Raw genomic sequence first — 24,023 nt, forward strand, 5'->3', positions numbered from 1 at the left:
ATTAGTAATTTCTTTAAATGTAAATGGTTTAAGCTCGCCAATTAAAGGACAGAGATTAGCAGAATAGATAAAAACACATGGTCCAACTATATGTGCTCTACCAGAGGCTCACTTTAGAGCTAAAGACACAAATTGATGGAATGTGAAGGGTTGGAAAAGGATACTCTATGCAAATTATGATGAGAAGAGAATGGGGGACTAATATTAGGCAAAGTAGACTTTAAGTAAAAAAAGATTATAGGAGACAAGGAAGGACACTATGTATTAATAAAAGGTCCAATACAGCAAGAAGATGTCGCAATTATAAACATTTACATCCCTAATGACAGACTATCAAAATATATGAAGCAAAAACTGACAGAATTGAAGGTAGAAATAGTTCCAGAACAGTAGCCAAAGATGTCAAAATCACAGATTAACCAGACAGAAGATAAGGAAATAGAGGACTTAACACAATAACCCAGCTAGCCTAACAGGCATATACACTTGATCCAACAACTATAGCATGCATGTTCTTCCCACATGCACATGAGACATTTTCTAGGATAGGCCATTTGTTAAGCCACAGATTAAGTCTCAATAGATTTAAAAAGGTAGATACCATACAAAATGCCTTTTTTGACCACAGCAGGATGAAGTAAAAAATCAGTAACAGAAGTCAGATGGGAAAATTCACAAATTTGTGGAAATTAACACACTTAAACAACCCATGAATCAAGGAAGAAATCATAAGGGAAATTAGAAATACTTAAAGATGAATAATAACCAAAACATAATATACCAAATTTATGATATACCATGAAAACAGTGTTATGGGGAAAGTTTATAGTTATAAATTTTTATGTTAAAAAATAAGGATGATTTGAAAGCAACAATCTAACTTGACAACTTGCAGAACTAGAAAAAGAATAACAGACTAAACTTAAATATAACATAAGGAAATTACTAATAAAGATTAGAGAAGAGAAAAATGAAACAGAGAAAGAAAAGCGATAGAGAAAATCACAGAAACCAGAAGTTGGTTTTGAAAAGATCAACAAAATAGACAAAATGTTAGCTAGATGGACTAAGAAGAGAGAAGACTCAATTTATTAAAATCAGAAATAAAAGTGAAGACATTACTACTAATTCTATAGAAATTAAAAGGATTTTGAGAAAGTACTATGAACAGCCAGACAAATTGGGTAACCTAGATGAAGTGAACAAAGTCATAGAAAAACAAAACCTACAAAGACTAAATCATAAATATATCGACAATCTGAATACACTTGTAACTACTAAGGAGATTAAATCATTATTCAAAAATCTCTTAACAAAGAGAAGCTCTCAACCTGATTCATTGGTGACTTCTAACATTCAAAGAAGTAGTAACCCATTTTTCCTAAGATTTTCCAAACAAACTGAAGAGCACTTTCTGACTCATTCTGTGAGGCCAGCATCACCCTGATACCAAAGCCAGAAAAAGATACCATAAGAATACTGAAGACCCAAATCCCTTATGAACATTCATGTAAAAATCTTCAGTAAATGTTAGAAAACTGAATTTAGCAGCATTCTAAAACAATTATACACCACAACTAAATGGAATTTATTCCTGGAATGCAAGGATGGTTCAACATACCAAAAAATTATTTAATGCAGTATACCATATGATCATTTCAATTGATGTAGAAAAAACATTTTACAAAATTCAACACCTTTTCATCAGACTAGGAAGGGAAGTACAATCGGTGTAATAAAAGCCTACATGAGGGGTGCCTGTGTGGCTCAGTGGGTTGAGCCTCTGCCTTCAGCTTAGGTCATGATCTCATGGTCCTGGGATTGAGCTCCACATAGGGCTCTCTACTCAGTGGGGAGCCAGCTTCCCTCTGCTCTTGCCTCTCTGCCTACTTGTGATCTCTGTCTGTCAAATAAATAAAATCTTTAAAAGAAAAAAAGCCTACATGAAAAACCCATAACAAACATCATATGCAATGGTGAGAGAGTAAGGTTTTTCCTTTTAGATCAGGAATAAGACAAACATTACCACTTTTTGCCACATTTAAGATAGTACTGGAAGTTCTAGCCAGAGTAATTAGGCAAGAAAAGGAAATAAAAGCACCCAGTTGGAAAGGAAGAAGTAAAATGATCTCTTCACAGATGATGTGATCTTACATGTAGAAAACCGCATATATATTTCACAAAAAGCTATTAGAGCTTATGAATGAATTCAGCAAATAGCAAGATATAAGACCAACATGCAAAAATCTGTTGCATTCTTATACTTTAAAAATGAATAGTCTGAAAGGTAAATTATGGAAAGAATTCCATTTGTAGTAGCATCAAAAAGAGTAAAATACTTAGGAATAACCAAGGAGGTAAAAGGCTTGTATAATGAAGGCTATAAAACATTGGTAAAATAAATTTAAAAAATCATAAATAAATAAAAACACATCTCCTGCTCATGGATTAGAAGACTTAGTACTGTTAACATGTCAGTACTACCCCAAGCAATTTATAGATTGAACATAATCCCTATCAAAATCCCAATCACTTCTTTTTTTTTTTGCAAAAATAGAAAAACCCATACTGAAATTCATACAGAGACTGAAAGTTCCCCAAGTAGCTGAAACATTCTTTAAAAAGATGAACAAAATTGGGGAGTTTATACTTCATGATTTCAAATTTTACTACAAAGCTACAGTAATCAAAGCAGTATGGGCACTAGCATAGAGATGGACAAAAACACCAATGGAATAGAATAGAGAGCCCAGAAATAAACCCTTGCATATATGTTTGGATGAGTTTTGACAAGGGGGCCGAGACCATTCAATGAGGGAAGGACAGTCTTTCTACAAATGCTACTGGGAAAACTGGATGGATAGCCAAAAATAAAATAATGAGGGCGGACCCCATATCAAACTTTAGCCCAAAGGGGATTGAAGAACTAAATGTAAGACCTAAAACTCTCAGAAGGAAATTTTTAAAATTTGTACATCAAAATTAATCAACAGAATAGAAAGGCAACCTACATTGGCAAAATGTGGAGAATTGGAGCTTTTTTGCAGTATTAGTGAGAATGTAAAATGGTTCAGCTGACATGGATAATGGTATGGGGGTTCCTCAAAAAATTAAGAATAGTTATGTTAACTAAGTGGAATTTAAATAAGAACTTATAAAATTTAAAAATAGAATTACCATGCAACAGTTCTGCTTCTGGGTATATATCCAAAAGCATTGAAAGCAGAGTCCCCAAGAGATACTTGTACGCCCATGATCATAACAACATTATTCATGATAGCCAAAAGGTGGAAGCAGTTCAGCTGTCCATTGATGAATGAATGAATAAGCAAAGTGTGATACATACATAAATACATTCCCCATAGAATATTATTTAGCCTTAAAAATTAAGGAAATTTTGATACATGCTACAACATAGATGAACCTCGAAGACATTCTACTGAGTGAAATAAGGCAGTTACAAGAAGGCAAGTACTATCTGATTCCATTTATATGAGATAGTGTAGAGTAGTCAGAATCATAGAGCCAGAGTAGTGTTGCCAGGAGCTAAGAGACGGGAGAGTGGGCAGTTGCTGTTTAATGGGTATGGAGTTTTTATAAGAAAAAAGAACTCTGGGGGCACCTGGGTGGCTCATTTGGTTAAGCGTCCCACTCTTGATTTCGGCTCAGGTCATTATCTCAGGTTCATGAGATTGAGCCCTGCATCAGGCTCTGTATTCAGTAGGGAGCCTGCTTGAGATTCTCTCTCTCCCTCTGACCCCTGCTGCTCTCTCTCTCTCAAATAAATAAACCTTAAAAAAAAAAAAAAAAAGAGAGAGCCCTGGAATTGGATGGTGATGATCACCACACAACATTATGAATGTGTTTTATACCTCTGAACTATACACTTACATATGGTTAAGACAGTAATTTTTTTGTCATGTGTATTTTACCTCTATAAAAATTTGGGGGAAAATGCATGGAGTTGTCTGGGAAAGTCAATTCTTTTTCAGTTATCTTTAAATCTCTTCTGTTGAATTCAGGAAAATGTCTGCGCTTGGTCCCACTATGTCTTCAGCAGTTCCCTAACTTTTTGACAAGGCTCAGAGCCTTCAGCAGGAAGTAGTATCTAGCTAGGATTTAATCGCCTTCTTTGCTTTCTTTGTGTTTATTTTTGTAGCTACAGTAGTAGATTTCTTGTCCTCTGTAGGGAACTATAGTTGATAAATCAAAAGTTGCTTAAAGCAGAGAATTAGGAAAGATGACACAGTTAAACCTTACATAATATTTTAACTTCCAACACATGCATTAATAACATCAATAATGTAAGTTGCTCCAGGGGAAACTTACGAGGTTCTGAGCATCGTGCCTCCCCTTCCTCATGAGCACTACTCTGGGGGCAGTTAATCCAGGCTCGTCTAAGGCATCTTGGCCATGTGAGTGGCTTTGCATTCTGAATTCAGGCTTATCTCCTCTTCTGCTTGCTGTTTTGTTTGGGCATGTGTGATTTCTGCATCACCTATAATTTCAATTTTACACAAATTAGCACTCCTGATTCGTATGTTATCATTAATTCTTTTGGTCTGAATTCAGTAAAGCAAGCTGTATTCTGGATGTTCTTGGTCAGAACTTACGTTTTTAAAAGCTCTAGGGTTTGTTGCTTTGCCAATTTTAAAAAGTTGTAATTTGCAAGTTCCAGCTGCAAGACCTTAGGCAGCTGCGGTCATCATTTTGGCTTTTTTTCCTCTCCAGGTGCGGCATGCATGGGTGTGCATGTGTGCGTGTGTATGTGTGTGTTCGTGCATGATTGCTTCTCTTGATAGCATCTTACAAGGTAGAATAGTCCCACTAGTGTGTTAGACTTGTTCTCCAGTTAAGTTTCTGGAGGAGGCCTCAGCAAATGGCTTTCGTTCTGTTATGTCTGAGCATCAGACAGCTTCTTGCAGCCGAGGTACTTGCTGCAGGAGCTCATGACCTTATTACATCTGTCACTTGCTGGAAAATCTTCTACCCGGCCCATCTTTTCTTCCAGTTTGAGCCCACTGACTGGTGCTCTGAGTTCTTTTACTTATAAACCATACCCAAATGCACTTACTATTTTGGTCTGCTTAATGGGAAGCACAGTTTGCTCAGCAGTGTGAGTGGAGAACTTTCCTGTGTTTGAACATCCTCCTCTAAAGTTTTTTTTTTTTTTTTAAAGATTTATTTGTTTGTTTATTTATTTGGAGAGAAAAAAAGAGTATGGACAAGGGGAGTGGGAGAGAATCTCAAGCAGACTTCCTGCTGAACGTGGAGCCGGAAACAGGGCTCCATCTCACGACCCTGAGATCTTGACCTGAGTACAAACCAGGAGTTGGAGGCTTACCAGACTGAGCCACCCATGCGCCCCACCCCCTGAAGTCTTTTTTTTTTAATTATTATTATTTATTTGACACAAGTAGGCAGAGAGGCAGGCAGAAAGAGAGGAAGGGAAGCAGGCTCTGCTGAGCAGAGAGCCCGATGAGGGATCCCAGAACCCTGAGACCATGACCTGAGCTGAAGGCAGAGGCTTAACCCACTGAACCACCCAGGTGCCCCTTGAAGTCTTTTATGATTTTCTTATTCACATCTAATTTATCACCAGAGTTTAAAGAGATTTATCTGTGTTGCGTCTTTCTAGATAATTCAACTTAGTTCTCATAGAAATAGCTATTATCAGACTGTTTTAGGATACTAAATTGAATTAAAGTAACACAACTGGCATTAGCAAGTTTATGCCGTAACTGTTGTGCCTCCTGTTCAGCTTAAAGGTCAACTGGTTAAGGCAAATACGTGAGGTATCCTAGACTCTCAACATGGCTATGAGCCTCACGCCGTCTGCTGGGTGTGGACATTGAACATACACCAGGCTTGCTTTCTTTCTTTTTTAAAAAACTTTATTTATTTATTTGACAGAGAGAGCGCGCACAAGTAGGCAGAGAGGCAGGCAGAGAGAGAGGGGGAAGCAGGCATCCCGCTGAGCAGAGGGCCCAATCTGGGGCTCGATCCCAGGACCCCGAGATCATGACCTGAGCCAAAGTCAGAGGCTTAACCCACTGAGCCACCCAGGCGCCCCTACACCAGACTTTATTTAGGTATAGGTTTTATGGAGCAGACGGAGTGGCTGTCCTTGCAGTGGCTGGTGATGGGAGGGTCTCTTCTGTACCTTTTCTTTGTGGCGAATGATACCAGTCTTCCTTTTAGATAATAACAGAATTGTGTTTTTCAGTAAGTGGTTTTAAGTAAGAATGTAAATTGTTTTAAAAGAAAAGCCTTGAGAAATAATAGCTTACTTAGGTGGTGTACCATTTTGACAAAACTTGAGAAGAGGGTATGGAAACAGTGAGCTGTGTGAAGGGAACACTGAAATAGAGGCAGGAGGGGATGGAGCAGAGCCACCCAGCCCTGTCCTGGTGGGTGGGAGCACTGGGCTCCATCTTCTGTTCTTACGTTTCAAAGGAGCCATGGTGACAACAGACACAGCAGCCATTCCCCGAGGAGGGAACCCTTTGGCTTTTGTGGAGGTCGTCCTGGGGATGTCCAGCATAGTGGGAAGGACAGAGCTCTGCTGGAACAGAGCTCCTTAATTCTGCCCTTTAGAAGCCATTTAACCTCTCTGTGCCTTAGTTTTCCCCATTTCTAAAATGCCAGTTTTATCCCTCACATCATTACCATGAGGATCAAATGGGGTGATGGAAGCATTTAACTAACTACCATTCACACCATGTTCAACTAATGTTGTGGGAATGTTAACAACTGTTCTTCCTACCTCCAAGGCTTATTTGAAGGATGCAGCAAATTTATGTTTTTATTTGAAAGTGATAGCAAACTATGAGAATATTGAATACTGTCATTATAGCTATCACCTTTCTTTCATTGGTTTGAGAACTAAAATTACTAAACAGCAAGGATATTGTTTATAGGACTGTTTATAGGACTTAAATATGCTATGTTGCCTGATCTTTGAAGATCAGCCACTTTCCAAATTCTCATGGATTCAAGAAGAGGCATACGGCCCTGACTCTAACTCTCTTGATAGTCTCAGGCAGGTGGTAAACCCAGAGTTGGTTTTGATCACAGCCCCACCACTCATTAGCTATATGACCTGGAGCAAATGACAGACTCTAGCCAACTTAGGACTCCCTTCTGTAAACCCAGAGGAGCAGTAATAACAGCCACCTTGAGGGGTTGTTGAAATGAGGAGTGCAAGGCCCCGCAGCACAGGTGCTGGTACCATTGGCCCTTGACCTCGCCCCTTTCCCTCGATCCCACTGTGTTGGGACAGTGGACTGCAGAGCAATTTTTAGAGTCTGGGGAAGGTAAGGGTGCACCTACTGGAGGAAGCAAAGACCAGAACGGAAAGTGGTGTGGAAACATTCACTAAACGCACTCTTAGTAAATAAACAGATGGAAGATGTTCAACATTGTATGGCTTATTAAGGAAATACAAATTAAAATGAGGTATGTATAAAAAATAAGGAGCTTTTGGTGTATGTTTAGTGAAATAGACATTGCAGATAATCACTGTGGTAGTAAAAAAAAGTTAGCAAACCTTTCAATGTATTTTCTTTTCTTTTTAATGGAGATATAATTCACATACCGTAAAATCCACCCTTTTAATGTGTACAGAATTATGCCAGCATCACCACTATCTGATTTCAAAAACCCTGTACCCATTTAGCAGCTGTTTCCTGTTCTCTCAGCCCTGGGAACCACCAGTCTGTTTTCTGTCTCTATGGATTTGCCTATTCTAGATATTTCATATAAATAACCCAATAGGTGATCTCTTATGTCTGGCTTTTTGACTTACGGTGTTGATGGACATTTGGGCTGTTTCCAGCTTTTGGCTTCTGTGGATAGTGCTGTTGTAAACATACATGTACTTGTATTTGTTTGAGTACTTATTTTCCATTCTTTTGGATTTATACTCAGGAAATTTCTGGACCATATGGTAATTCTACATTCCTCTTCATTTTTGAAGCTTTTGGCGGGGGGGGGGGACGCAGAAACAGAAGTCTTGGTTGATGACGACGACAACTACTACTACTCTTCTTTTTTTAAATTCTTGGAACTTTGAATATGTCATCCCATTACCTTCTAGCTGCCATGGTTTCTTTTTTCTTTTCTTTTTTTAACTTGTTCATTTATTCGTTTATTTAATAAATACCTATCAAGTGTCTGCTATATGATAGGGTTTTTTTGCTTTTGTTTTTATTTTGTTTTGTTTTGTTTTTAGGTATTTGGTATTGGCTCCATGGTTTCTGAAGAGATCAGCTGTTACTCTACTTGAGGATGCCTTGTGCTAAATGAGCCACTTCTCTATTGTTGCTTTCTCCTTGTCTTTGGCCACTGACAATTTGATTATGATGTGCCTGGGTCACATCTCTGAGTTTTTCTTACTTGGAATTTGCTAAGCTTTTTAGATGTCCTTCAGATACTTTGAAAGTTTTTGAAGCTTATTCGGGTCTTGCTGCCCCATCTTGCCTTTGTTTCTGGACATCTCAGTATGTACCTGATGATGTACTTGATGTCTCACATATCTTTGAGGGTCTGTTCATTTCTCTTCTCTCATTTTTCTTGAATTTCCTTAGGTTGCATAAACAAAATTGTTATATTTTTTAAGTTTGTTGATTCTTCTGCCTGCTCAAATCTGCTATTAAGCTCCTCAAGCAGATTTTTCATTTCAGTTATTGTATTTTTCAAATCCAAAATTTCTATTTTTTTAAAAATTTCTAACTTTTTTGTTATTTCCTCTTTGGTGACACATTATATTCATTCTTTCCTTTAGCTCTTTAGATATGGTTTATTTATTTTTTTTAAAGATTTTATTTATTTATTTGACAGAGAGAAATCACAAGTAGATGGAGAGGCAGGCAGAGAGAGAGAGAGGGAAGCAGGCTCCCTGCTGAGCAGAGAGCCCGATGTGGGACTCGATCCCAGGACCCCGAGATCATGACCTGAGCCAAAGGCAGTGGCTTAACCCACTGAGCCACCCAGGCGCCCCAGATATGGTTTATTTCTTGAACAAATTTAAAATAGCTGATTTTAGACTTTTGCCTAGTAGGGATTTCTCAGGAACAATTTTTATTACACTCCATTTTTTTCTTGTATATGGACCATACTTTTGTTTCTCAGGAACAATTTTTATTACACTCCATTTTTTTCTTGTGTATGGACCATACTTGTGTATGGCCCATACAGCTTTTTGTTGTATTGTTATTCTTTGTTGAAAATTGTACTTACACAAGAATATAATGTGGCCATTCTGGCCATCGGATTCTCTTCTTTACCCATACTTTCATAGTTTGTTGTTAATTACACAAATTACTTTTGTGAGGTAATTTTGAAAGTTATGTGTGACTGCTGAAGTCTCTGCTCAGTTTAGTGGTCAACTAATGATTAGAGCTTTTCTTAAATGCCTAGAATCAGTAAGTCTCCCAGTCTTTGACAAGGATCTCTTTGTGCATATTGGGGCATGCTTTCAGTGCTCAGGCAGGCAGTTGGCAACTCTGCCTTGGCCTTCACTTCCTCTTTGCTTCGAATCTCAAGGTCAGCCAGAGGTAAGAACTTAGGGCCTTCTCATGTCTTTCCTAACCATGTACCATGCTTTTGCCCATAAATAGCCTTCTAGTTTCCCAGGAAACCTCCAAACCTCTCATGGAAGGTTTTCCAAAGCTCCCATGGAAGCTCCTAGCTTTTCCTTCTAAGTGTTTGGTCCACCCATTTACCCAAACTGTTATCCTCCCTCGGGCAGCTGTGGTATTAAACAATTGCCTCTGATTGTTTTCAACAAATGCACTTAAGGAAAAATAAAGATAACTTTGCAAGTAGAGTCTTCCGAGAAGGAAGGAAAGGAAAAATAATGGCAATTCTCTATGAAAAGGGCTTTGATGGGCAGACCCATTCTGCCCCCTCAGTGGCTGTCAAGCTGCTGGCTTCCATTCTGATTGCAGATGCTGGTTATTAGGGCTGCTGCAGAGTTGGGGAAGAATGGAGAGGATTAAGGCAAGTTAAAATGCCACAAAGCTCTTTTATTCTTACCAAGATTCAGCCATTTTTCTTGAATAAACATACCACAGATTGCTGCAAACCTTTGGTTAATTTCTAGAGTTCTGAAAAAGTTGCTTCTGATGATTTTTTTGCCTATGTTCTTTATTTTACAGAGGAAAGTCATTCTGATTGTCCTTATTCCACCATTTTGCTGATTTTTTCAATGTATGTTGAGTCTTAGGTTTATACCCCATGAATTAATCCCAAAGCAAGGGAAGAAAAAGCCAGTCATGTCCACCATCATGTTTACCAGTGTTATTTATGATAGTGAAAAATTCAAAATGTTCTAAATGAGTAACATTAGTGGGGAAAAGCATATAAATTCTGGGTCACGCTGTAATGCAGCTGTATAAATGAAAGAGGAGGCCTGGGCAGTAGGATTATAACATGGAAGCTGTGACCCTTGGTTCTAGAGTCAGATGGGCTGGGTTAGAGTTTGGCTCTGAGATTATAATAAATGACTTGTAGCAAATTAATTTGTCTCTCTAAGCTTCCATTTCTCATCTGTTAAATGGTGGCAGTTCTGTAGCAGTGCTGAGAGCTTTCACAGAAGGTGTCCAGGTGATATGGTTGGCTCAGCCATTGCTAGCACCTAGAGGAGGAATATACAACCCATATTCCTGCCATTTTAGTGCCCTTATTTCTAACCTTGGTTTTTCCATGCATTGCCAAGGGATCTTTTTTTATTTTGGTTATCGCATACATGAAATTTCACATCCTTATAGTTTATTTGCCATTATATCACTGTTGTTGCTATCATTCAATAGAAAATTATTTATAATGCACGATAGAATTATGGGTTGTATATATTCTCTTTCCCATTTTATATATTTTTTTAATCAATGGAAAAGATAAAAGTATACTTATAGTAAGAATCTCTTCTTAGGGCACTTGGGTGGCTCAGTTGGCTAAGTGACTGACTCGGTTTCAGCTCAGGTCATAATCTCAGGGTCCTGGGACCCCGGGATCCTGCATCTGCCTCCGTGATCAGTGGGAAGTCTGCTTGAGGTTTCTTTCTTCTTCTGCCCCTCCTCCTGCTTGTGCTCTCTCAAAAAAAGAAGTAAATCTCAAATAAATAAATAAATAAAAGAAGGAGGAGCTCTTCAGGAGGGTCAGGGCAGGATTACCTGCCATTAGACACTGGTATGATAGAAGTATGTTTTCCAGGTGCGTCTTCAGGGACATGACTTTTTTTCCCCCCAAGATTTATTTATTTGATGGTGAGAGAGGGAGCACAAGCAGGGGAAGCAGCAGGCAGAGGAAGAGAGAGGAGTGGACTTCCCGCTGAGCAGAGAGCCCAATGTGGGGCTCGATCCCGGGACCTTGGGATCATGACCTGAGCTGAAGGCAGACGCTTAAAAACTGAGCCACCCAAGTGCCCTTTCAGAGAGTTTTTGATAAACCAGTATTTCCTGAGTCTCTGCAGGACGCTGGGATGTACTTACTGGTCTTCAAGGGGGGTTTTATTCAGAGTCCTGGGGGCTAGGGTTCACTGCTGCCTCCTCAGAGTGGGTTGTGAAAGTGGAGGATAAAACCTAGGAGCACCCTCTTAAATTTTATCATTCATCCTTAGGATTTCCCTGTGGGGCCTCTGTTTCCTCATCCGCTGCTCATCCATGCTGATGATCTCTGTAACTTGGCAGGGCTTGTTTTTCCATTTCAGGTTCCGAGGTGCACCGATTATACCCGTGGCGGCCAAGCCTGGGGGGCCAGAGGCCCCTGAAACAGAAGCTCCACAGGGCATCTCAGAGCTCATTGAGGTACTGTCAGCTTGAATCCAGGCTGGCCTGTGGCCCCAGCCCCACTCAGACCCCTTGTATCCTGCTAAGTGTGAAATGGAGAGAAATGGGAAGCACCCCAGCAAGAAGACTCTGAGCTTTTCCTTAAGTCCCACCACTCCTCCCCCAGGCACCTACCTTAGCAGACCCTTCCTCACCCCCCCTCCTAGAGTGAAACCAGAATAGAAGCAGAGGCCTCACTCTCTAGCCCAAGGTCCTGCTGAGCTATCCACACCCTTTTAAGTCGTTCAAAAGAACATGTCAAACACCCCCAGACAGAGCAGCTCCTGCCTCCTGGGGCTCTGGGCCCTGTCTTCCCTTCCAGGCCTTCAGACTGGGCCAGTGCCCCATTGTGTCCCACTGGCTGATGGAGATGGGCCCAGCAGCAGGGCAACGAGGCTCAGGGCCTTGTGGGCTCCATGAAATAATGGCGCCTCTGAGGCACGGGCTTCCTCCAGGCTCAGTGGTGATAGGTACGGTTGGGAGCCCAGCCAGCACAGGGTGCCCAGGGCAGCCAGAAGACAGGGCAGGGGTGGGGGGGTGGGTGGTGATGCTGCTGTGAGGCCGTGACAATGGAGACCAGTGTCCCTCGCTCAGAAGGGTGGCGTGGCAACTGTGGGCGGGATCGTCGGCCCACCATCTGCTCTTTGTGTGGCCCTGAGCACGTGACCTGTTCTTTCTCACCTCTGTCCCCTCAATTGTAAAGTCAGGAAAAGAACACTAGCTGTGGAGTTGGCGTGCAGGTTAGATGAGGTTAGTAGGTGTCCTGTGCTCAGAACGGTGCCGTATCAGAGTTTGCTGTGATAGTGATGGTGCTTATCACATTACCGGGAGCTGTACTGTTCTTGACATGCCTTTCACAAGGACCATGAACTTTCACAGTGGTGCTGGGAAGCTAACATTGTTTATCCCTATTTTACCAAGGAGGCGTCTGAGGTCCAGAGAAGTTAAGTAACTTGCCCAAGGTCTCACAGCAAGTATGTGGTGGAACTGGCATTCAGCCCCAGATCAGTTGCTGGGGTGTCTTTGGGGTCCCCTGACACCTGGACCCGCAGAGCTGAGAACAGATGTGATCGTGTGCACTGCGACCGATTCTGTGATTACACGGTGCTGCTCTGACCGACTTAGCAGAGCAGATCTTTCCTGGCTGAGGCTTTTGCTACTTTTTCCTCTCCTTCTGAGAGCTCTTGGTCTAGGAGCCTTGGACAGTTGTTTTTACTAAAGCAAAATTCACAAACACTGCTATGAAAGATGTTTATGTATTCCTTTAAGAAGCCTCTGCATAAATCCCAGGCCAAGCCTGTTTTGAATCTTTAGTTTTTTTCCCAGAAGAATTGTTATCATAAGGCTGAGAGTTTGGAACATTCCCTGCCAAATACTTTTTGACAGCTTCTTTCCTAACGAAATCCGAAAGCCTCAAAATAAAAGGAATAATGTGGTCTTTATTTTCATTTGTTTATTGGGAATTAGCTCTGACATCTAAGAGCACATAGTCAGCATGAGGAAAATGGGCTGGCTGTGGTGGAAACGCGTGGAAGGAGAAGGAGCAGCAGCCCCACAGACTGAGAGGGCAACGCTGGCCCTTGGCAGACATCAGGTGATCCCCCATCTCTGCCTCGGCCTGGAGCTGTGGCCTCAGCCCCTCTTGCCCTGCCATACATGGCGGCAGCCCTGATCACCCGGGTCGTTTGGTCTTTTGTCCTTCTCTCAGGCACTATGCCAGCTGCTGGAGATCCTTGGAAGGACTCATGGCCCTAGGAGAGAGACAAATAAACAAAAGCTCACAACAGTGTGTTAACGGGTGATGGGGGCGGGGAGCACAGCCATACAGAAGGGGCAGGAAAGCCTTCTCAGAGGCGGTGTCTTTCCAGAGAAAGGGAGGCAAAGCTGACTGGGGAGCTTCCAGGGTCTGCCAGTGGCTGGTTCCTGCTGTGAAAGGCCACATGGTGGGGGATGAGGCCTCCACGGTACCTAGGGGCCAGCTGATGACACATCTTGAATCCTGCAGGCTCAGAAGGCTGGGAAGGCATGTGAAGTCGGATGGATGTGCCTCAGGCTGTCTCTTTTCTAGCTCCTGACGTCGCAGATTTCCATCCCGAGAAGAGACCCCTCAGGGCCACTGCTCATGTCTGTGGACCACTGTTTCTCCATCAAAGGCCAAGGCACTGTGATGACAGGGACCATCCTCTCAGGCTCCATCAGCCTCGGTGACAGTGTGGAGATTCCTGCCCTCAAGGTCAGTCTTACCTTGTCCTTCCTTTTCGTTTGTTTCTCTAGTGGCGAGCAAGAGGGTCGGCCCCTTTGCCTCTCCAGTGGCTGAGCTACTGCGCCAGGTCCCCAGGGCTGGCCTTCTGGCTCTGCTCCACTCCATCTTCTCTCCTACCTTTCCTGGATTCTAGAACCACCACTCTCCCTAGTTCTCATAACAATACCCACATGGGGAGGCCTGTGACGTATCATGGTGAGCCTGCCAAGTAGGTGTTCTTTGTAGATGAAGAAGTGGAAGCTCTAGAAGGTGTAGTGTGGGCTCAGGATCACATGATCAACAAGTGAGGGCGCAGGGTGCATGCCTGCCCTTTCTACACGCTCCATATGTCAGGCTGGCAAGTACGCGCGGACTTCTCTCTGGGTTCTTTTTGCCTCGCCACAGCAGTTTCAAATTAAACACAGTTACAGTCTTGTGTCGCTCAGACTCCTAAATTCTGGAGTCTATCCAGAAGAGTTTTATATTCGTAGTGACCACTGGTAGATACCATGTTATCCCCTGGAAGACCTGTGGGCAGCTGTGTGTCTCCCTGTTGCCTCTGCCTCTGGCAACTACCAGCCTGGCTCTGATCTCAGTGCTGTTCAATGGCCTGGATGGTTCCCATCTGCAGTGGGCTTTTCTTGTGGTTTCAGTTTACTGGAGAAGAAGCACTTAGAGCCTCCTTGACCACCCTTCTCTTCAGGGGGATTAAAGGGTGGGGAACAAGGGCTAGTTAGAGCCAGGCAGATCCTATGAAGACATCCGGGGTCCAGGGTGGTTGTCTAGTTCTCAAAGGAACCTGGAGTGCAGGGACATGGAGGCGTGAACTTGGCCCTGTGTACTGCGCCAGGGACAGCACCAACTGCTGGATGCACTCACAGCCCTGGGTCAGTGGATTCGGTTTGGGAACTGGGAGTTCTCCCTGGAGGGCTGTCTTGAGACAGATTCTAAGGTTGTCTGGCTTACTAGATGTATTAGAGTCCTCCTTAAAAACAGAATGTGTGTGTATGCTTATGTGTGTGTGTATATATATGTGGGTATATTTTAAGGAATTGGCTCACATTATTATGAGGCCCAGCAGGTCTGAAATCCACCGGATAGGCCAACAAGATAGAGACCCAGGGAAGTAGTTCAAATCTGAAGGCTATTGGCTGGCAGAATTTCTTCTTCTTCCAAGGAGGTCAGTCTTCCTCTTCAGGCCTTTAACTGATTGGATGGAGTCCACCCACATTATGGAGGGTTAATCTGCTTTACTCAGAGTTTATTCCTCTTAATGTTAATTTCATCCAAAAAATACCCTCACAGAAATATCCAGAATAATGCTCAACCAAACATGTACATACAGTGGCTTAGCCTAGTTGACACATAAAATACCCCATCACCCTGTGGGGGAGAACCACGATGACAGTGGCTGCCCTGAAGAAGGGGAGGCCAAGGGGCACCTTTACCTTGTGTTGGCCATTCCTGGTCTAGGATAGCCTGGGAGGATGTAGGAAAGGGGTATTTCATGGCTGAGAGGAATGACCAGGGCTTCCCCAGGTAAAGGAGACCTCAGGTTTAAATCACCCCACTCTACTCATTTTATGGTGGTGTGGCTGTTGCTTCCTTCTGCAGGGCTGGAGTTACTCGGGAAGAGTCTCCTGACCAGGGAGGACCAACCTCAAGAAAAGCTTCCCTGATAGGCCTGAGACTGGTCAGGTTCCAGGGCTCCCTGGGGTGGCAGCAGGAGCTGAGGGACAATGACCCTGCCCTTCCGAGTCCCAGGGCTTCCCTTGACATACGCCCCGAGTTCTAGGGTCATAATCCCCTCCTCTGCTGGCTGTCATTGATCCTCCTTTGAAGACCGTTAGTCCTGGATAAACACACCACTTAAATCAAATCCGTGTTGTGCCAGGGACTAAAAGTGTAAATCTTAAAAAAATAAAGCACAAAATTATGAAAATAAACCAAACTTAATATTTAACAAAGTTAAGATTACTATAGTGCTGTGTGTTAATTCTTAACTGGAACAGAGAATGAATCAAATGTAAATTTCTTTGCCTTCTGGGTGTTCCCTGAGGCAGACGCTGAGGAGTCACCCTTGTCCAGTGTCCCTTCTGCGCTGGGAGGAGACATGTTTGCAGCCTGGGAGAGCAGCCGGGAACAGGAAGGTGGTGTCAGGAGAGGTTTCCGTGGGACATAGACTTGGAAGTGCAGTACCTGAGGGACTGGTGTTGGATGATAAGATCAGTGGCCACTATGCTGGACCAAAGCATGGGATGAGGGAGGGCCGAGGCGGAAAGAAGCAGCCACATTAACCTGACAGGAATGTTTGAGTGGCAACATGTTCTGAGGTCTTTGGCCACTCTTTTCATCCTTATGAAGATGGAACTTGTCTATCAGGATCCCATTACTGATTTGTAGTCCTTGGGCACATGGAAGGTGCTTGGCAAGTATGAATTTAATTCTCCTCTTTCTTCTGTTCACCCATTTCTCCCAGCCTCCCTTTTAACTCTCTAGTGCTGTGCTATTCTCTAATTTATTGGTCAGGGAAAGCATGACTTGTAAGTAGCAAACTTGAATATGTGACTATTTCCAATCAAAGTGAAAAAAGTGTAGCCTGGTTTCTCCTTTGCAGCTCTAAGTAAAATGTGAGAGGAAAGGAGGGAACTGACGGTGGAACTGTTAGCAAAAAGATACCTGCACTTGACAATTTGGGAGATTCTCGGCCTTTCCAGATTCCAAACGGTGCTAAAAGTAGGGAGTGCACTTTGAAAAAGCATGCTCTGGAGAAGGTCCTTCAGGGAGGGTGGACAGCCTCTGCTGTGGAGAATAGGGATCCATTCAAACATCTTAGCAGAAGCCAGGCTGTGAAGAAGTCTCTTTTTTATTGGTGGGGATCCCCTTGACATACATGAGAGACCCACGAGGTTTTTGAGAATGTTATATCTGGCAAAAACACTGCCAGCCTGGACTGAAAGGGACAGACCTGACGAAATATTTAAAAAAAAAAAAAAAAAAGCAGTCGGACTTCTGGTATTCTAATTGTAGGAAATAGACTGATAGAATTACTCAGCTCTAACTCATGTAACTAATGCTATCTTTCAAGAAAAAGGAAGAATGACTCCAAGGCCAGAGCCATGGACACAAAGGCAGAAGCCAGAGAGGGGAGCCCAAAGGCCAGGGCCGGGGAAGTCCATGGGCCTAGAGCGTGGAGGACCAAGCCACAGAGGGTCATTTTCAGGCCAGGAAAGCTAACAGAAGTTGCTCTGTTGGATTTCAAATTTGCTTGGGTCCAGTGACCTCTGTGTTCCCTTCATTTTTCCCCCCGTACCTATATTCTATTGTATTTTGTTATTTTTTATATTATTATTTTTTAATTAACATGTAATGTATTATTTGCTTCAGGGGTACAGGTCTGTGAATCATCAGTTTTACACAATTCACAGCACTCACCATAGCACATACCCTTCCCAATGTCCATCACCTAGCCACCGTATCCCTCCCCCACAACCACCCAGTAACCCTCAGTTTGTTTCCTGAGATTAAGAGTCTCTTACGGTTAGTCTCCCTCTCCCATCCTATCTTGTTTCATTTTTTTCCCTCCCTACCCTCCACATCCCCCCACCCTGTCTCTCAAATTCTTCATATCAGAGAGATCATATGATAATTGTCTTTCTCTGATTGACTTATTTCACTTAGCATAATACCCTCTAGCTCTGCCTATATTTTAAAGCAAAAAGCTTGTCTTTTAGTTTCACACATCCACAGATGGAGAGGCATTTGGCCCCAGGATGAGTCATATCTGTCCCTGATTAGGTGGGTTAGATGATATTTTTGAGCTGATGATATTTAGATGAGATTTTGGACTGAGAGTATGCTATAACACGGGTGAGAAATTGGCGATGTTGGGGAAAGTATTTTGCACGTGGGATGGATGTGAATGAAGGTTTGGGGACTCAAGGATGGACTGTAGTGGGTAGAATTGTGGCCTACAAAAGCTGTGTTCCCCTAGATGCTCAGAAATGACCTTCTTTGGAATATGAGTCTTTGTAGATGTAGTTAAAGGTAACAGAGGGGACCAACCCCACTGACATGTGGATTTTGGACTTCTGGGGACTGCGAGAGAACACATTTCTGTTGTTTCACGCTACCAGCTTTGGTCATTGGGTAGGGCAGCCCTAGGAAATGAAGATGGATTTTGGATGGAAAGGACTAAAGTCAGAACACACCTCACGTCCTTTGCAGTTGTGGGCAGGCCTCGTCACTCCTCTGATCTTTGACTTTGTCGCGAGGGATGACCAGGGTGCTGTGGGGGTGACACAAGCTGTACGCACACAGATGGAACAGGTTAGTGGTGGAGTCAGGACTGCTGCGTACAGATGTCCAGCTCTGTTCCTTCCTTCCTTTCCTGTAACTCCCCTGCAGCAGGCGAGAAAACCTAGGCCCAGGTCTGTTAAGCAACCAGACAGCAGAGCCAGCGTCTGAAGTCATTCCTCTGGCTCCAAAGACCCGGCTGTATCTACTATATCCACTGCCCCTGGGGCCCCAAAGAGACGCCAGGGCCGGTGGTGTTTCCTCTCTGGGGCCGGACCCTCCTACCTCCAGAGTAGCTTCGTAGGTGAGCCTGGCGCCCCACTGAGGCCTCTCCTGGGCCACAGAGCCTATAAAAACACATTTCAGAAGCTCCTGAGGTCCAGAGCTCCTGACCTCCTCTTGCCCCCACTTTCCAGTAACTATAATTGGTGGCCGGTGCCTATCAGGCACTGGGGACATTGCAGGGTGGGAGCTTTAAACTAGATGGCCCTCCTCCCCAAACCTGGTGACATCCCCATCAGATTTCACTAATCAACTTGGACACATCTGACCGCTTGAACTCCCTCAGAGGCAGGGCACAGCCATTCCAAATAAACAGTCACATTCCCCTCCTGGCCAGGGCTGGCCCGCCGGAGCCGGTCAGACCCTGGCCCCTGTCTCTGCTGCCTGCGTCCATTCCCAGCTGGGGCCCATTAACCAGTAGAGGGAATGTTGGGGGAATGGGAGTGGAAGAGAAAAACCAAATCCCACTTAGATCCCAAAATGGCGTGAACACCAGCCATCCCCAAATTCGCCAGCCTCTTTCTCAGCCTTTTGGTTCTCCTGATCCCTCAGCCGGCGAAATCTGTTTGGTCACATCTGATCTGGGGATTTCCAATAGCTAGTGATGTTTCCAATAGCAATTGGCTACTGGGGATGTCATGTCAGAAACTCTAAGAGCCACAGACCACAGGGGAAGAGAAAGAGAGGTCTGGGAGTTGAGAGGCAAATGCTCAGTTTCTCTGTTATCTCACTAATTTATCCCAAACTGAAGTCTCACCTTGGTCCAGGGCCTCTGGAAGAGGGGCGCTGTGGTGTGCTGACAGTAGGGATGGCAGACAGAAGGTGCCTGGTGCCATGGAGGCACACAGGTTTTTAGCTGGTAACTCTTGTCTACTATATCGTTGCCATTCAGGATTCCTTTCCTGTGGAATGTCTCTTGTGGGGTACAGTTGCAGTAAATGGCAGGACACCTCCCAGGTTATAAGGCAACTGTTCTTTTCAGGGCTGCTGAATGCGTTCTTGAAATGGAAATACACTTCACAGCCCACACTGTCCACTGTGAATCCATGTTTGTTTTCTGATGATGGTGAAAAACATCTAAATAGATGCCTATTTACTTGGCAAAACTGTTTTTTGAGAAAAGTTCAGAATTCGACAGCATATTCCTCCAAATCAGGTCCATATTCAGACTTATTTTTTTCTTTATAAAAACCTCCAGAAAGGGAAAAAAAAATTCTTAAGTACCACTAGGCATTGTTACTCTTACCTTTGCCTCCACCCTTGGGCACTGATCACAGGAGAGAGAAAGCTGTGACATCTGGAAAGATGTATTTTCTAACCCCAGCAAGCCCATGGCTGTACCTCTGCCTTCCCTGTGCTTCCCCAACTCCTAGCAACCCTCCTTCCCTTATCCTTGTTTTTCACCTGGAAGCTTTGGTGGTGGGCTGTGCCCCTAACCTGGAGCATGTGACCTCTTTCCTCATGAATCCCTTCTTGCCTTCCTTGGATAGTTAGCTGCTCCCTCACATGGGTGCTCTGGGTCCACATTTAGGTGCTGCCTGGCACTGTGTCTGTCTCTGTGTCTGTTTCTGCCTGTGTCTCCCACCATACTCATCTCTTGGAGGGCAGAGTCTGGGTCTTCTCTGTCTCTGTGCCCTTTGCGCCCATCCTAGGGCTAGGCCCAGAGGAGGCCCCAGAAACTGTCTGATGCCCAAAACAGTAGGGAAAACCCAATAAGGCAAATGAAACTCTTTGTTTTGTAGCAGGATTTTGATTCCAAGTAGATAGTGAACAACCAGAGGACTGGGTTTGGAGCAGCTGCTCCCCCTACCTCATGGGTCTAGATGGAGAAACCCGGAGCTGGGCAGCTGGCAGCTTCCTGCTCTGGCTGTCTTCTCTTCGAGGCTTGCGTCTTGATGCTTCCCTGGTGAGCAGTGCCAGAGATACTCCTGGGTCCCAGCATCGGCATTTTCTGGGAATATATACCAGGAGCCCAGGGCTACAGACCTGGATTCCTGATCCACCTGTGCAGATCAGCTCTCAAGACCGAGCTCCCTCCGCTTTTATGTCTTTTATCAAAAATGGAAAGCCTGGTCTTCATCCTTCATCATTTCCTGTTTCAGAAGATCTATAAGGAAGGAAGGCTTTCTCTGAATTCGCTGTCTTCATGGTTGTTGGCTTTGGTGTGGAAACTCCTGGGAGTTCATTCTTTGTACCTGGATGTCACATGTGCCAGGGGTGTGGAGCTGACGAAGCAGAGGGGGATAGAGAAGGAGAGACGGGAGTGAAGGAGATGAGGAGCGTTTTGGGAAAGCCAGCGCAAGGAGGGCAGAAGCAGGCGTTGATCAGGAGGTACCTATGATCCGATCCCCTTTCACTTGGTGTCCTGCCTCAGGAGGATCTCTGCCATCAAGTCCTTGCCCTCCACCCAGTCCCACTGGGATTGTGACCCTCCCTGGCTCAGGCGCCCGCCCCCACCCACTGATAGAAGGACAGACAGCAAGGGCTTTACAGAGCCATGCTGTGTCCTGCTTCTCCGCTGGTGGGGCCCTCATCTCCAGGATGAGATCTGAAGTGCCCTATGTGGCAGAGAGCCAACTGTAGTCTCACCGTTGTCACCTCCAGCCTCAGTTGCTTTCTGGTTTTTTCACCACCTCCACCACTACCCAAAGCACCAGTTTGTTCTCTGTATTTATTTATTTTTCTTAAGAATTTCTTTTTTTTTTTTTTTTAAAAAAAAAAAAAAAAAAGAATTTCTTAAGAAAATTTTTTTTTATTATTTGAGAGAGGGGGGCAGAGAGAGAAGCAGACTTCCCGCTGAGCAGGGAGCCCAATGCAGGACTCCATCCCAGGACCCTGGGATCACGACCCGAACCGAAGGCAGATGCTTAACCAACTGAGCCACCCAGACAGCCCTTTTATGAGTCTCCTTCTTGTTGTGTGTTTGTTTGTTCATTCATTTCTTAGAGTCCACACATGAGTGACATCAGAGTATTTGCCTTTCTGGGTATGACCTCACCCCTCTCATTCACACCTCAGTTTCTCATCCTAGAGCCACACAAGATCTCTCATGCTTGTCATGTCTAGGGCAGGGCTTGTGTGGCAAGTGATGGAAGTATACAACCCAGACACTCCTGGTGGGACAGGAAAGGGGTAGGCTGGCTTTTTTACTGAGAAGCTGGGTGGGGCTGATGCCTCCCTCCAGACCTGTTCTATGTGGACCAGTCTCCCAGGCCTTGTCCCCAAGTCCATTCTACCCAGGTGCTTCCCCTCCCTTGCCTGTGACGGGTGACCCAGATCTGGACAGTGAGATGTGAAGGGAGATTTCTGGGGGAAGGGGGGTTCTCCTGCAGGGAGGGTTGTAACATTTGAACCTGCCAGGAGGAGTGCCACAATCTGATTGGGAGGGCTGGATTCCACATCCACCCCTGGAGCGGGGGTGGGGGCTCCTGGGAAGAATGGGCCCCCCAAGGAAGTTGGGATAATGATGCTAAGAAGTAAGCATTGAGGAGGCAAAGCTGAAGAACTTGGTGTTCGTTCTTATCTCCTGCTGCCTCAACAGCCTGCTTCTGGTCACAGAGGGGCTGAGCTGGAGTCCCTCCCCCTCACTCACTCCAGGGGCAGTTACATCACCTCCTGGGGCCCGTTTCTTTGTGAGCTACTCATGAAGATTCAAGGACAGTCCCATACTGTGCTTGTGACAGGGCCTGCATACGGGGATAGCTGTCTTTATTACTATCACATGCCACTCTGAATCTTGTCTTTCCCCCATTCACTGTGCCTTTTTACGTGGCCCCCAGAGCTCAGTACTCAGGGGTTGGATGACCTAAAGTCAGCATACCCTGCCTCTGCTAGCCGCCCGCCCCAACCCTGAACAGCACAGCTCTGCGAGACCTTTGCCTCTGCCCCACGTTCCTTCTGGTTTAGGGATCAGAATCACCATCTACAGCCAAGTTGTAATATCCTGTTGTCTCCCTAACGAGGCCCCGAGGAGGAAGGACAGGTGACAGGCGAGGACAGAGATTGATCTCAGAGCAGGCGGGGAGCTCAGGAAGGTTTCTCTGTGTAGGTGTCAGAGACGTGTGCCCAGCATCTTAAAGATGTAGCAGACTGGAGGAGGCTGCCTCATTCTGAGACTCTGTTCAGCTGGTCCTCACCCCTCAGTCACAAGTGACTCATGTGCCATTCTGCATCAGCCCTTGGAGAAGACTGCAGCTTCTACTCCCAGAAGCCCTGTCTCCCTTTTATTCTTGTGTGTGTGTGTGTGTGTGTGTGTGTGTGTGTCTTCCTTTATATTCTGAGAGTGGTTTTCGTCATGCCAATGTGTCCCTCTCCAGAGAGGGTGCTGACACTGGCCGCCCACACTGGGGCCAGATTGCTTGGATGCTGGTGGCTGGATGAGGAAGGCTGGCATGTCCGGCCTCACTGGGGTCCAGCTTCTCTTAGTTTAGAAACCAAACTAAGAGAAGCTGGCTTCTGGAAGTATGAGTTCTGAAACTAAACTAAGAGAAGCTGGCTTCTGGAAGTATGAGTTCTGAAACCCAGCACGCTATTGGGCCAGCATGGGGAAGGAGCACTAGAGCAGGCTGTGGCTGTAGGATTGTTTGTTGGCTATCATAGAGTGGGACTATGTCCCAGGCTCAGATGTAAACCTTTTTATGTATTCTTCCTGTGCTTCCAGCAGCTCTGCGGGAGGTGCTGTTGTCCTCTGTTTTATAGGGCATGCAACGGAGACACGAAGATGTAAAAATCTTGTATAAGCAGGGGTGCCTGGGTGGCTCTGTTGGGTAAGCGTTTGTCTTCGGCTTGGGTTGTGATCCCAGGGTCCTGGGATTGAACCTCACATCAGGCTCGGGGCCTGCTTCTCCTTCTGCCCCATGCTTTCTCTCTCTCTCTCTCTTTCTCTCTCTCTCTCAAATAAATAAATAAAATCTTAAGAGTCTTCTATAAGCCAATCAGTGGAGGACTCTGGAGTGAAACTCTGTCAGCCAGCATTTAAGATGCAGGCATGAGGAGGCCACCAAACCCCATAACCCTGTCCCTCTCGCATCAAATGAAGTCACTGTGGTGATGAACCAGGGACCCTCGGAGAAGGAGATCCCAGAGCCAGGACCTTGAGATCATGACCCTGAGCTGAGGGCAGATGCTTGACCGACTGAGCCACCCCAGCGCCCCCAGCTTATAGATGTTTGCGTCTTTGTGTCTCTAGCCCGTGCCCTCTAATATGAAGGCCAGCTTTAGAGGCACTGCTTCATTCTGCCTGACCTTGTTCCTGGCTCCACGGGACCCTCCATCAGGGAGCTGGAAGTGCTGGGGCCGTCCTGAGGGCGGTTGTGCAGGTGGAGGGCACAGCTAGCTTCCAGGGCCTGGAAGGTCCTAAACCTAAGACAGCGGGC

General features: G+C 44.8%; 1 protein-coding gene across 2 annotated transcripts in view; it reads left to right on the forward strand.

Moving 5' to 3' along the window:
* Positions 1–24,023, forward strand: part of EEFSEC (eukaryotic elongation factor, selenocysteine-tRNA specific) — a 250,791-nt gene that overhangs the window by 102,901 nt on the left and 123,867 nt on the right. Inside the window, exons 3-4 of one of the 2 annotated variants that reach the window (XM_044252884.1) lie at positions 11,711–11,807; positions 13,897–14,061. In XM_044252884.1, coding sequence (XP_044108819.1) covers positions 11,711–11,807; positions 13,897–14,061 — 262 coding nt within the window. The remainder of the gene's footprint in view (positions 1–11,710; positions 11,808–13,896; positions 14,062–24,023) is intronic. The other variant, XM_044252885.1, reaches the window with a different exon arrangement.

The sequence above is a fragment of the Neovison vison genome, chromosome 6 (assembly GCF_020171115.1).
Source record: "Neovison vison isolate M4711 chromosome 6, ASM_NN_V1, whole genome shotgun sequence".
Taxonomy (NCBI): domain Eukaryota; kingdom Metazoa; phylum Chordata; class Mammalia; order Carnivora; family Mustelidae; genus Neogale; species Neogale vison.